General features: G+C 30.7%; 1 protein-coding gene across 1 annotated transcript in view; it reads left to right on the top strand.

Moving 5' to 3' along the window:
- Positions 1 to 1,239: 1,239 nt before the first annotated feature.
- Positions 1,240 to 14,157, top strand: part of LOC106680900 (farnesyl pyrophosphate synthase) — a gene marked incomplete in the record, with an annotated part of 33,461 nt that continues 20,543 nt past the window's right edge. Inside the window, 3 exon segments of the mRNA XM_067045890.1 lie at positions 1,240 to 1,517; positions 1,616 to 1,757; positions 14,038 to 14,157. Coding sequence (XP_066901991.1) covers positions 1,360 to 1,517; positions 1,616 to 1,757; positions 14,038 to 14,157 — 420 coding nt within the window.

Here is a 14,157-nt window from a genome sequence, read left to right as displayed (position 1 = left end):
AAGCCGGAGGAAAACGAAAAAAAATCCCGGGTGAGAGAACAGTTCAAAAAAAAAATTCAATCGGTGAAATTTTTATGAAAAAGATTTAGATTAAAAAAAAAATTAAGATTTAGAAGAAGAAAAAAAAATCTTCATTCAGTGAAAAATATGCACTCAGTATCCGGGTCTCGGCACCACTTATGAGTATTGGACTGAAATGCTTGAAGAAAAAGGAAAAGAGGGAACATGATTAAACCGTACGCTTACTAGAAAGATACCGGTTTATTATCTCTGTGATGCTATAGACATTATTGAGGTTTATTTACAAGGGGAGTTAGGATTAGTGTTGCATACAGGCCTTGTCCAACCATAACTTATATATTTATAAAATGAGAAGTAACCAAAAGCTATTAAAATTATGCTACTCAGTTTAAATTTGAGAATTATTTTTCATACATAGGAATAGCAAAATCATAGTAAGGATCCCACAATATTTATTTACAATGCCAAATAACATTTGATTCAGGAATAGTGATATATCACGTCAATCCTTATCTTATTTCTAATAAAGATCTGCCTAGATATGAGCTGCATCCACCTGCTGTCGGAAACACTCAGCATTCCATCAAAGGTCGATGGCTAAGTAACTAACAGTGATTCGGTGATGATAATGAAAATTTGATTGATGCGTGATATCGAGAACGTCCCCCGTATGCTGTAAATAGCTAAAAAGAGGAAAATTTAAAAATAATTAATATTTTATAATTATAAGCACGGGAATGAGAATAATAAATATACTCAACTTAAAATTACCTTTCACGTTGAAAGCTGAGCAGTTAATGTAGACAGAAAAATACGATAATCAGAGTATTTTTTCTGTAGTTTGTCAATGGGATGTGCTCTGAACAGCAACATAACGATCAAAAAATAGAAAACAATTCAACCTAATAGTGATTAAAGTAAAGTGATTAGTATCCAATTTCATCCATATTTAATAAATTACGTTATGTTGCTATATTTACAAAATACAATTATATCCTATATATACACATATAGGATATGCGTACTAGATTTAAACTAAGTGAGTAAAAGTTCAGATTTTCTACTTTATTGTACTTAAATTTAGTGGGGACATTTTCTTTTTTAGCGTATATACCTTGAAGTTAATAGAGCTCGTTTTAACTTATACAACTTATTTGTCAAGATACAACAGTAGGATTCTTAGCTCCTTGCAGCTATATAGCGGAGTGGGAGATCCGCTGTTTATAAAGTAACAGACTGTGATTGTGAATTGGTTTGATAACAGTGCTCTTATTGTAAGATTCTTATCGGAATCGGAAGTTGATAATCTTATCCTCTGTTTTTATTTTGAATTTCGAAATGCCTTTTGCAAAACTGTGCGTTCAGAAACTCTCAAATCCTTTAATGAAATTATGCTACCCTAATTTAAACGGAAGATTGTCCCTTAGTAAATTTTCGAACTCTCTAGACAATTCAACATTTAAATTTCTTAGTTGCAATCCTCATACTATCTGCAGGTATTGCAAGTATAAAAATATTTATATCAGTGTTGCACTAGTTCATTGCTTAGATTGTATATCTCTAGCTTAACATGTTCATATATTTTTATGTTTAGAGAGCATAACACAGTTGCAATACGTCCACAAACCATAACAAAAGATGATAAGAGAGATTTCATGGCTGTATTTCCAGATATTGTTCGGGATCTGACACAGCAGGATCCTGGGATATCAGATCTTAGTACATTGATTTCTAAGGTATCATTTATTGTTACTATTTAGTAGATGTATTTTGATTGAATATAATATTCTACTGTAAGATTATAGTAAATTCATTTGTTTTTCCTTGAATTTATCCATCAGAAATTAGGTTTATCTGACTTATTTTAATTTTAGAAACTGGTTACATTTATCATTAAAAAACATAAGAAATTGATAAATGAATAAAAATTATTTTAAGTGGCTGGTATATGATCCATTTGATTTCTTTAGGTATTCTATTGGAATTATGGATCATGTGATATTGCTGTTATGTGTTATTGGTAGGCTTTCACTAATCCAAAATTTTTCTTCTGTTATTAATTTTTATGACCACTAAATTATCTGTTTGGCTGTTGCTTCATGCACATATCAGGTCTTTGTTACTTTTGTTATTAAATAGAATTGTTTTCCATTATAATAAGCATTAATAAATTGAGCATGAATAACCAATATTTATACAATAGTTTTCCAATATTAAACAATTTTTATGATTAAACTGTGGAATAGAAATAGACAGATAGAATGATTATCGATTAATTAAATTTCATATACTGTTTATTGTTTTTAATATTGTTGGCTTCAGTTTAAACTCTGGCCTCTACAAATGGTCAAAAATTTTTAATCAAGTATTATTAAAAATGATTACTAAGTATTTATACATACACTCATTCTTACCAAGTGTATACGTTTTCTAATCATTAAAATTATTCTTTTAGCAATTGAAAAATATCAAAATAAATGTATTTATATCATTCATCAAAATAGCAATTTATGATGAAAATATTTCTTATTTTTTTTAAGCTGCTAACTTATTATTATTAACTAAATTTGGCAAGTTCTTTCCATTTAAGTATTTTAATAGCTTTTGTACCAGAAGGTTTTAATATCCTAGAAATGCTGTAAGGGCAGTGGCGTTTGAAGGGGAGGTATCAGGGTGATATATCCTCCCTATGATCTATGAATAAATATCATTTTCATGTTCATCAATATGAGTTTTTTTACATAGAGTAATACTTCTGTATTTTAATCAACTCCTTTTATTAAATCCCTTACTCCCCAATAAATATGTGTATGTGTAATGGAATTCATTATAAAATGATGATTATTCTCATTGTACTATAATTTTTGAAATTTAATGTTGTATTTCTTTCTGACTTTGGTTTTAGTTTTATTTTCGAATATTATCTTATCTATTACAGGTTTTTTTTTGTTTTGTTTTTTTATATTTTAATTTTTTCACCTAAAGTACTCCTTTTTATACATACATTATCAACCTTTAATTCAAATGTGCACTATCGTTGCACTCCTTGGTATGCTGTGTCCACCAGGTTTCGTTCTAACGGAGTTGTCAAAATTTCTAGTGTAGATAAATCATAAAGAAAGGAATGATAGAAATTAAGATTTAACAACAATACAAATTTTACAAGGAAACCCAATTCAAACATTTAAGTTCACCTTTTTTTATTTATTTTTTTATTTTATTAATACAGATTTATAATCATAATTTACCTTCCACAGCTTAAACTTTAATTGTAATAATTTACCCTCTTCCTTGTTTCTTCTTTGATTAATTTATATTCTATGTTTGATCGAAATTCATGTTAAAATTTTTTTATTTTTTTACTTATATTTGCTTTACTTCTAGGAATCTGATATCTTGTTACTATAAATCAGTTAAGCTTATAAAAGGAATGTATTAAAAAATTAATGATAAGAGCTATTTACTTTAATACAATATTAATCAATATTAATATAATCAACACACGTTTTCATCACTTAAATTCTAATCTTGGTTTAGCTCATTTTTGGAAATGCATCAAAATACTGAACTATTGAGATGCATTTTAGTCATAACTGGTGAGCCCATCATGATTCCACTATGAAATGATATATTCACTAAGTTACCATTGATGATAAAGAAATTTAAGAAATACTAATTCAAAAATGTTCCCTAATAAATGATTTTTTTTCTTCAATTTTAAGAAATTTCATTTTTTTAATGCTGAGCAAATTTGAAAAAAGATCTGTTTTACAATGTCAGAAAATTTAAAAGGCTAGAAATAGAATTTAAAAAACAATTGTGTCTAAACTCAGGGTTTGAAAGAGCAAAGTTAAATTTTTCTCAACAAAATCTAAGATATTTAAGTTGATAACTACTTTATTTTAGGTTACATTAATATAAAATGACTCAAATGTTGAATATCTTATCTTAAGTAGTTTAATATATATTTGTCATTTCACTCAGAATATTTATGAATTTACATTCTGTTGATATTGCCTTGCGCTAATATGTGAATTGTTATGCGGTTTTAAAATAGAAGTTAATAATAGATCATTATTTTTAGTTTCTATGCTTTTATAAGCATGCTGTATATATTAAGGAAAGCATACAACACTTCAAAAAGTTATGTTATAATTAAGAACAAGTGAAAAAAATGGCATCCAACTTTCATCTTATAGCGATTAAAACTGTTTAATTTAAAATAATGATAGAAGGCTATTTTAATATATTTAATAAATAAATTTTAACTGAGATATTAATTAACTTCAATTAATAATAAAATATAAAGTAATAATTTTTTTTTTAATATGAATATAAGACTGAACTAAGTAATAAATTCAATGTGAACCCTTTAAACATGGAAAATCTTCAAGCAGTTGTGAACAAAACTTGTCAATAAGATTAAGATTTCAAAGTAAATAAAAAATAAAGGGACAAGACAACTTCAAATAATAAAGCTACACAAAACCTGTGTTACTATAAATAATAATAGTCTCCATTTAACAGATAATTATAATTTTGAAAACATGATCCTTAAGGCAAGGGAAAATAATTGCAAGTGAATTAATAGTCACATAGAGGAATTTATGATTATTAAAGAAGTGAAAATTGATATCTTGTTATCTGGTTTCTTTTTTTACTAATGTTTAATTTTAATTTTTAGCATTTCTTTCTTCAGGGTTTATGCACACGATAAAGAGGACTGAGTTGGAAAGAATCCTGGTTGGGAATTTGGTAACTGTGTGTTCCATGTAGTGCATCAGTGATACATATTTGTATGGGTCATTTGTGGCTGAGGGAGTTGAGGCGTAACCTCAAAAACCTCGCCACTGCAGTAGTCTGAACCCAGCTGGAATGTTGATTTTTATTTCGTGAGGGTCCCACGGAATGAAATTTTGACCCTTTAACCATATTTAGGATAGATTGGTTACCTCTATATGCCTCCCTCTCCCCCCCACTCTATTTGTCAGAAATGACCAGGAAGAGGGAAAAAAAATTTATGTATTGCTATGTACTGCCTTGAGATTTAATCGGGATGCCAGTTGAAGGCAATTATCCAAAAATAAGTTAATTAATTAATTGTATATTGAGTCCTAAAAAACTATTATTATGATTGGATTCTTTTCCAAAAACTATTTGTGTGTTTACCAGTTTACCAATTAAATACCTTTATATTTATAAAATGTTGTTACCATTAATTATATAGTATAATAAAGGGTGGTATATTGGGTTATATAATAGTATATAAACTACATAAAGAGATTAACTATTTATTTACAATTTATTACAATGATAAAAATGGTTGTAATGATTCAGATAAAGGTTGCCATAAAATATAGATTATTACATTATTACTTATTGGTTAATTTTATACTTATAGCTGCTGATGCCGTGGGATGTAGTTGCGTAGGTGTCGTCTTGTTCATAAGGGATGTCCAGGTCTCGTGGCCATTCTCACAACTTCGTCTGGTCGAAGTGCATCTTCCTCTGCTCTGGCTTCTGCTGCTCTATCAAGCCTGGTCCTGTCTCGTCTAAGCCTGCCTCTTGACTGTTCCTTTTTCTGATCTTGTTGTCCTAATCCTTTTCTCCCACTTCCTTTTTAGGGCGTTACCTTATTTTTGAATCTCCTTTCTCATTGGCCATTGGTGACCGAACGCTCCCGAGGTAGGCGTCCCCCCTCAGGCCCGAAACTGGATGAAAAAGTTTGACATGTCCAGGAAGGGCCTGAACCTGCTTAATTTGATTCCCGTCCCTCGTCAAACCTGTCATTTTTGTTAGAACACTTAAGATGGATCCACATGTTGGCCGCTCGCCATGAATCGGAGGCTTGTACAAATGCTCGGTAAAAGCAGACCATTCACATGTCAGTGTTATTCAGAGAGGCAAGCATGGCGGACGTACAAGTGGTTTCAGCCATTGCACTGGGATTATATTATTTTTATTACAAAAAAATATGAAAAGAAATTAATTATAAATAAATAAGATTAAATATAAAACTTATTATAAAAAGTACCAACAAACACCTTTAACCTCCTAACAGCTCTCAGTTGCAACTAGACAAAGAACAATGGTGGAGATGCTACACGAGCGCTCTCACGAATCCCTTTGATCTTTGTCCAAAAAACCGACTCTCGACGGATCGGCAACGAGCTTAGGCCAACTCGAACAAGCCACCCATCCACATGTTCGCGCATGTCTGAGTTTGCCATGGCTTGGCCAACATGTAGAGGCCCTTTTAAAGGTTAGCAAATCTATTTTCTCAGGGGACACTGCTAATGTGGCAAACTTAACACAGATATTTTCATATCTGGGGACACCCTAAAAGCTTTGCAGAAGGATACCCCGATCAGGTATAGGGGCACATGACGAAACACCTTAATAATACCCAGGATTGTCAAGAGGTCAATACATATCATATGCCTGGGTTGCGAAGAAGAAAAAATTAAGAAAGGATTTCTAAAATTTTTCTTAAACTAAGTGTTTACTCAAAATTTAACATTATTACTAATTAAATATTTTATGGCAGTATAGTTTATGTTACATCCCTATTTTGCTTTAAAACTTAAAATTTTCCAATTTACTCTTATGTTAACTTAACATTAAACCTTATATCATAAGATTATTATATACAGTCTATATAACAATTATCTAGCCCTATTATAAACATACAAAATATACTATTATTATAATATACTAAATATCTTAAATCTTTATAACATATTTACAAAATATACAATACAGATATATTCAGATATTACCTATACGACATGTTAGATGCATCTTACCTTAAAATTTTGCTCATTAATACATTTGATATTTATGAAATGTACAATATGTAATATCTTTAACAATTTACTCTCATGTATTCTACCATATATTCAAACGACCTATGAAACATTTATGCACTAGGTAAACTATTTATACAGGTCATGTACTTAGGTCTCTAGTAATAGTTTGCCTATTGAGAATTATCCAACTATAAAATACATAATACCGCTAGTTATTTTAAATTAATACATCGTATCAAACCTAGCATTTACACCTAATGAAATATGCCTATATCTCAGTATCACGGATATCATTTGATACTTCTAGTTCGATTAAATTGGTATATCAGACCAAACCTAGAATTGATACATATTGATATTTGCATATACCCTAGAGTAACAGATACTATGTTATTTATATAGTTGTTAAGATTTATCGATATTCTCTTTATAACGATAATATCTGATAATTTCTCGTGATGTAATGTACCAGTAACAGAACCTAAGATCTGTATAATAACTTATTACGTAATAATATTATCATACACATTAATTTTACAATTTAGTGATGGCCTTTTACATATTTTACATTGTATTGACCTATTTATCTAATTTCTTATATAATATTTAGTTAGCGTGATCCAGTACCATGTACAATCTATAAATACGAGAGACAATCTGTGTGAACTAGGGAGCTAATTTTAATGTTACTTTGACTCATAAAACTTAATTACATAAAAACTATCAGAATATTAATTCTTGGAAAAAGTATTGGAATATTATTCTTAGAATATCCCTATATCAATTTTCAATTATTTACTTATTTACTAATTACATATTTTACACTATAGTCACATCTTTTACATTATATTTTATGGCAGTTAATCATTATATAATTAAAGTTAATTCAGAGCATTTATGTAGATGGTTATTCATTAATTTCTTATTCAGTGGAATTCTATGTATCTGGCATTTATTAATCCGAACTATTCAATTTAACTTATGCCTTATCCGAAAACACTTTACCTTTATTCTTACTACTAATTCTAATATTTAAACTGGACTTAAAATTTAGTCACAGGGTGTGTTAGATTCAAACCTAATGACCAAGTCGTTTGGACTAAGCCCGCCTATCGGCAAAGCCCAAATTAATTCTCGTACTAAAATTTTTAAGAAGGTTACTATATTAGTTGTAGCCTTTAACTAAACTAATTGCTTTATCATTAATAAATTTAATTACGTTTAACCAGGAGGATTATTTTTTTTTTTATAGTTTCAAATACTCGGATTAGCGTACCTGAATGTAATCATATGTTCCCCAAGTTGATCATCAAAAATTGAGCACCACTAATTTAATAAATTACTTCTTGTCTTTTTCATCTTGGATCTATCAATAATTATAATCCTACCACTATTGAGATTTATGAAGATTTCTCTTTCTTCTTTCTTAAACTAACCCTACTAAATCAATCAATCCTACTTCAGGGAAATAAGGAGGAACTGGAGTCTGCTACGATTTCAGGGTCATCATTTCAGAATTGATTTAAATTTAATAAATAACAATAAAATAAAATAAATAAGTGGATCCAACACACTTTTCATTTTTTCTTTAGGCTGCTCTTCCAATACTAATATTTTTACTCTTGGGCTACATTCAGATAATTATTTTTTTTTTTTTTTTAATAATTTATTTATTGATATTTACAACTGTATACACATATATACAACAAGTAAATTTGCTGTAGGTGACTAATTATTTTAAATTAAATTAATGCAGTTAATATTTCACTGAAGTTAACTTTTCTTATTAATGATTATTTTTAAATATTAATTTTAGTAATATATATATTTTATATATCAAGACCTTCAGACTGTTAATGAATAGTTATTTCCAATATTTTAAGTCCATTTTCCATATTCCAAGATATAACAATATTCTCAACCAGGCTACTAAAGGCTACTAGAATTTTTTCTTAACCTTCCCCCTGAGATAATTACGAGCATCCTCTGTAAGCGGCACACTTATGCACAAAAACCGTTCAATGCCATTTATACTGGTACCTTTTATCTTCTTCCGTTTTCCTGAATTTTCTTTGTTCCGACTTCTGTTTGTACAATCTGAATTGCTTGAGTTCTATACTTTCTTTTACCATGTATAAGTACGCTATCGGAATTGGCCGGTTTTTATTCTGGAGAATCTCCTTTGGACTAATGGGAGTTAGGTGCAGCTTTTCATGAGACCGTATTTTCAATTTGATTATGTTCCTTCCTTATTTCTTGATGACCGATTTTACAAATATTCGGGTTTCCCTCCTCAACGGGGCTTTCTGGTTCTTCTGAGACCTTAACAGTTTCACTATGAGCTTCAGGTACTGGGACTTGAATTATTTCTTCTTCTGAATTTTCTCTTTCATCAGTTTCCACATCAATGTCATAGTTAAAAAATTCTTTAATTTCTGTCTCAGTTTTTTCTTCAACTTGATTGACTACCGCGATATTTTCTTCTTTTTGGACAATACCATTGCAAAGTCTATCCGCTAATTCTTCTAATCCTAATGCCTTGAGATTTAATCGGGATGCCAGGATAATCGCTGAAGACAATTATCCAAAAATAAGTTAATTAATTAATTATATATTGAGTCCTAAAAAACTATTATTATGATTGGATTCTTTTCCATAGGCCTTTTGTTTGTTTATCAGTTTACCAATTAACTACCTTTATATTTAAAAATGTTGTTACTAGTAATTATATAATATAATAAGGGGTGGTATATTGGGTTATATAATAGTATATAAACTACATAAAGAGACTAAGTATTTATTTACAATTTATTACTATGATTAAAATGGTTGTAATGATTCAAATAAATAGTTGCCATAAAATATATTATCACATTATTGCTTATTGTTTAATTTATACTTATAGCTGCTGATGCCGTGGGATGTAGGTCCGTAGGTGTCGCCTTGTTCATAAGGGATGTCCAGGTCTCGTGGCCCTTCTCACGACTTCATCTGGTCCGGCTTCTGCTGCTCTCTCAAGCCTGGTCCTGTCTCGTCTAAGCCTGTCTGTTGACTGTTTCTTTTTCTGATCTAGATTTCCTGTGCCTTTTCTCCCACTTCTCTTTTAGGGTGTTACCTTATTTTTGAATAGATAGAAAATAAATGAATAGCCGAATTTTGTTATTGTTGTATTTAAAGTAATTGAACATAAGAAACTGTAAAACAAAATATTGAAACATATACACTAGAAAACATAAAAATAAGGAACTTTTAAAAATACAAAAATTAAAATTATTTTTAAAAATAAAAAAACAAAAATTGTTGTTTTTTATCTTTGCAATATAAATAAAATTGTCTGTATATCACCTTGGGTGATGGGGCCCCATGTGAAGAAATGTCCTCGTGAAAGAGAAGAGCTGCCCGCCGAGAAATGTCCTCATGGTGAAGAGCCTCCTGCCATGGCTTGAAGTGAATATGAGGGTAAGCCAGCCTGCTAGCAACTACTGAGGAGCTAGAGAGAAAAGGGCGCTTGAGCTGGCATATGTATACCATACTGGTATTATTAATACTTCTTAAGCAAACAAAATCATGCTAATTCGCAATGCTTACAACAGATACATTTATTTATTGTTTGGAACTAATTATTAAACATATGTTGGCTGCAACAGGACTATATGGAGGATTAGCCAGTACATCAAAATTGAGTTTCTAAAGTGTTTCAGCTGTGTGGGCAGCAATATGCAGATGGGCATTGTCGTGCAACAACACAATACCTTTTTACAGCAGTCCTCGGAATTTGCTTTGAATCGCAGGATTTAGCTTGGTAGTAAGCATCTCCCTGTTACGTACATTGTTTATTGTTGTACCCCTTTCCTCATAATGTTGCTGTACTGGACCTTGTAAATCCCAAAAACCGTAAGCATCAGTTTTCCTGCGGACAGTTGGGTCTTGAATTATTTCTTGCACGGTGAATTTGGATGTTTCCATTGTATACTCTGCCGTTTACTCTCCAGCTCATAATGATGGATCCATATTTTGTCACCAGTAATAATCCTGTCTAAGAAGTGTCCCATTTGAAATCCAAATGTTTTTGGCTGGTTTCCAACCTCATTTGCTTATGCAACTGTGTAAGTTGTTTTGGCACCCATCTTGCGCAAACTTTATGAAACATAAGTCTGTTGTGAATGATTTCGCAGACAGAACCATGACTAATTTACAGACACAGTCTTAGAGCACCATTTCATGTGAACGCTCAATGTTTTCTTCATTTGTGGCAGTAAATGGTTGTCAGGCTTCTTCATCGTGTGTAACACTTGTGCGACCATTTTTGAATTTTTTAATCCATTCGTAGATACTCTGTTGTGGCAAAATACTGTTCCCTTACTGTACCAATAGTCTTCGATGAATTTCGGCTCGTGATACGCCTTCTGACCGTAAAAAACGGATCACTGAATGTTGCTCTTCTTTGGTGCAAATAGAAAGCAGAGCAGCCATTATTAACTGCACGACAGTGATAGCGAAACTAATCAAACAGCTTGAAACTTGCATAGACATAACAACAAACAAACAAAGCATGATCAATGCAAAACGTCAGTACTACGAACATAAACAAAAATATATCTAAATTGCGGATATTGACTTACCCTCATAATAGCTTATAATTAGTTAATGATTTTTGAAATGATTGTTAATTTTAATGTTATAATTTATATTTAATATATTTTCTTCAATTAATTTTCTTGTTATGAATATAAACTTCAGAATCTAATATTTAGTAATAGATTCTTTTATTTATTTTTATTTTATTTTAAGCAGGACTTATTATTATTATTATTCAGCTCTACAGTCCTCTGATAATGAGGACCTTTTGATTCAATTGACTTCCATTCCTTCTTGTCCGAGCATGGCTCCTTGATCTCTGAATACCAAACCGGTTAAGGTATTCCTTGACTTACTCCAGCTAATGTAAGCATGGTCTTCCTCTTAGGCTCGCACCACCAGCCATCCCTGGATATCTTTTCAGCATCCTTTCAATATGACCCTGCCATCTGACTGGTGCTTGTCTGATGAAGGTCACAAGGTCAGGGTTATCATATATTTGTCTCAGCTCGGCATTCCTATGGATTCTCCATACTCCACTCTCCCACCCATAATTTTAAGCTCCGAGCAATTTCATAAGGTAGTAACTATAAGGTGTATTATTTTCTCATAAACTGTGAGTTAGTTCTGTGCCCATCAAATTTCATGGCTTTCTGCACTGCCCAAAAGCATCTTTACCTAGCAGTTATTCTTAATTTTGTTTCAACTGTCATACTAATGTCTTCTGTTATCATGATGCCCAATTATTTAAATTTGTGACACTGAACAGTGGTAGTTTTCTGACATCTTCATATTCATTGTCTACTTCTTTGCATGACAGAGGCCTACTACTCCCTTACACTTCTTTTACATAAACCCTACAACTGTAAAAGTTACACTATTTTTACAAAAGTTTAATCATTACTACATGAATTTTGGTTGGTCTAGAAAGAAATTGAACCAAAAATAAAAGAATACATCTAGGCATGGGTGATAGTTCATATTACATATCTAATATTCTCGACAATGTGTATTGTGTAAAAGAGGAATATTCTTTTATGTGTTGTATACAGATAATTGATCACAACCCTGACCTTCTCCTTGAAAAGTCCCTTAAAATAGATCCTGATTTTCTATATTTTCCTTTTTATGCATGACACAGCTGCAAACTATAAATGTGTTCCCTGAGTACCTTAATGTAGTCAGTATTTATGTCTTTCATTGTCCAGTATGCTGCTCTGACTTCAATCTTGCAAAAATATTTAGAGAAAGTTTGAGGGCACAACCGATGTCAAAAATCCATTTGAGATATTGATTTTGTGCAGTAGGTTTCATAAAATGAAATAGAGAATGTAGTTTTATTTTAATTGTTTTTTTCATAAATACCAATACATAATTCAAAAAATGTGATGTGTAAGGAATTCAAGAAGCTTTTTTGTATTTATTTTTAATTGTATATTTTATTATTAACACAAACACAATTTACATTTCTCAACATTTATTTCACAACACCTCCAATGTTTCGGCCCTCAGGCCATTCTCAAGGAGACAACCTTAAACAATGATGTCATATATCCTTTAAAAGTTTCTTGCAGGCTACTTGCCCATGTCATATAAATTTCACACAAATATTGTCGTATCTGTGTGAAAAAGTTTTTAGGTTAAAATATAAAAAATTGATATGACATGGGCAATGAACCTGCAAGAAACATTTTGAAGGATATATAACATCATTGTTTTAGGTTGTTTCCTTGAGAATGGCCTGAGGGCCGAAACATTGGAGGTGTTGTGAAATAAATGTTGAGAGTAAAAGTTGTATTAATTGTGTTTGTGTTAATAATGAAATAAACCACTCTCAAACAATCAATATAATTAATCATTCATTGTATATTTTATTTTAATGAGTATATTTTATTTAATTGGACAAGAGCAGCAATATATCCTATACACAAGAAAGAGGACAAGATGGTATGTGATAATTATGAAAGCATTACTATACTAAGCACAACCTATAAAATACTGACAGAGCTCCTACATACAAGAGTGCCTGATTTCCCTTAAAATACTGGAGGAGAATATTCTTTTTAATATAGCCCTGGAAGTAGAAGATCTGGGTTTTTGTAGGACTGTAGTGCCAGAATAATAATAATAATTATGAAAGCATTACTATACTAAGCACAACCTATAAAATACTGACAGGGCTCCTACATACAAGAGTGTCTGATTTCCCTTAAAATACTGGAGGAGAATATTCTTTTTAATATAGCCCTGGAAGTAGAAGATCTGGGTTTTTGTAGGACTGTAGTGTCAGAATAATAATAATAAACCTTTTCTTTATAAGCTATTATTATCAGAATCAATAAGTATAAAACAATGCCTAATGTAAACTAGTGATCTTATTTGTAATTATCTAAATTGGATACTCTAAATACTCTTTATTTGTTTTTAGATTATCTTTTTATTTTTTAATTTAATGAAAACTCATTACATTTATCTTTGATTGTATATTATTATTCAGTTAGTTACTTTTTGAGAGTCTAAGAACTCCTTATTATTTCCAGGCTGTTTAATATTATTTTCTATTATGTTGTTACAGCAATTTTTTTTTTGTCAAAATTATTATTTGAGTCAATTTATTTTTGATTTACAGCTCATGCAATATAATGTATCCGGAGGAAAGAAAGTAAGAGGCCTTACTGTTGTTTATAGTTATCGTATGCTTGCTCCTGACCATGATTTAACACCAGAAAACATCAGGCTGGCCCAAATC

Source organism: Halyomorpha halys, unplaced genomic scaffold, assembly GCF_000696795.3.
Source record: "Halyomorpha halys isolate HHAL.00 unplaced genomic scaffold, Hhal_1.1 Scaffold298.1, whole genome shotgun sequence".
Taxonomy (NCBI): Eukaryota; Metazoa; Arthropoda; class Insecta; order Hemiptera; family Pentatomidae; genus Halyomorpha; species Halyomorpha halys.
Note: the sequence above shows the minus strand (reverse complement) of the source record. Positions and strands in the feature narration are given on the sequence as shown.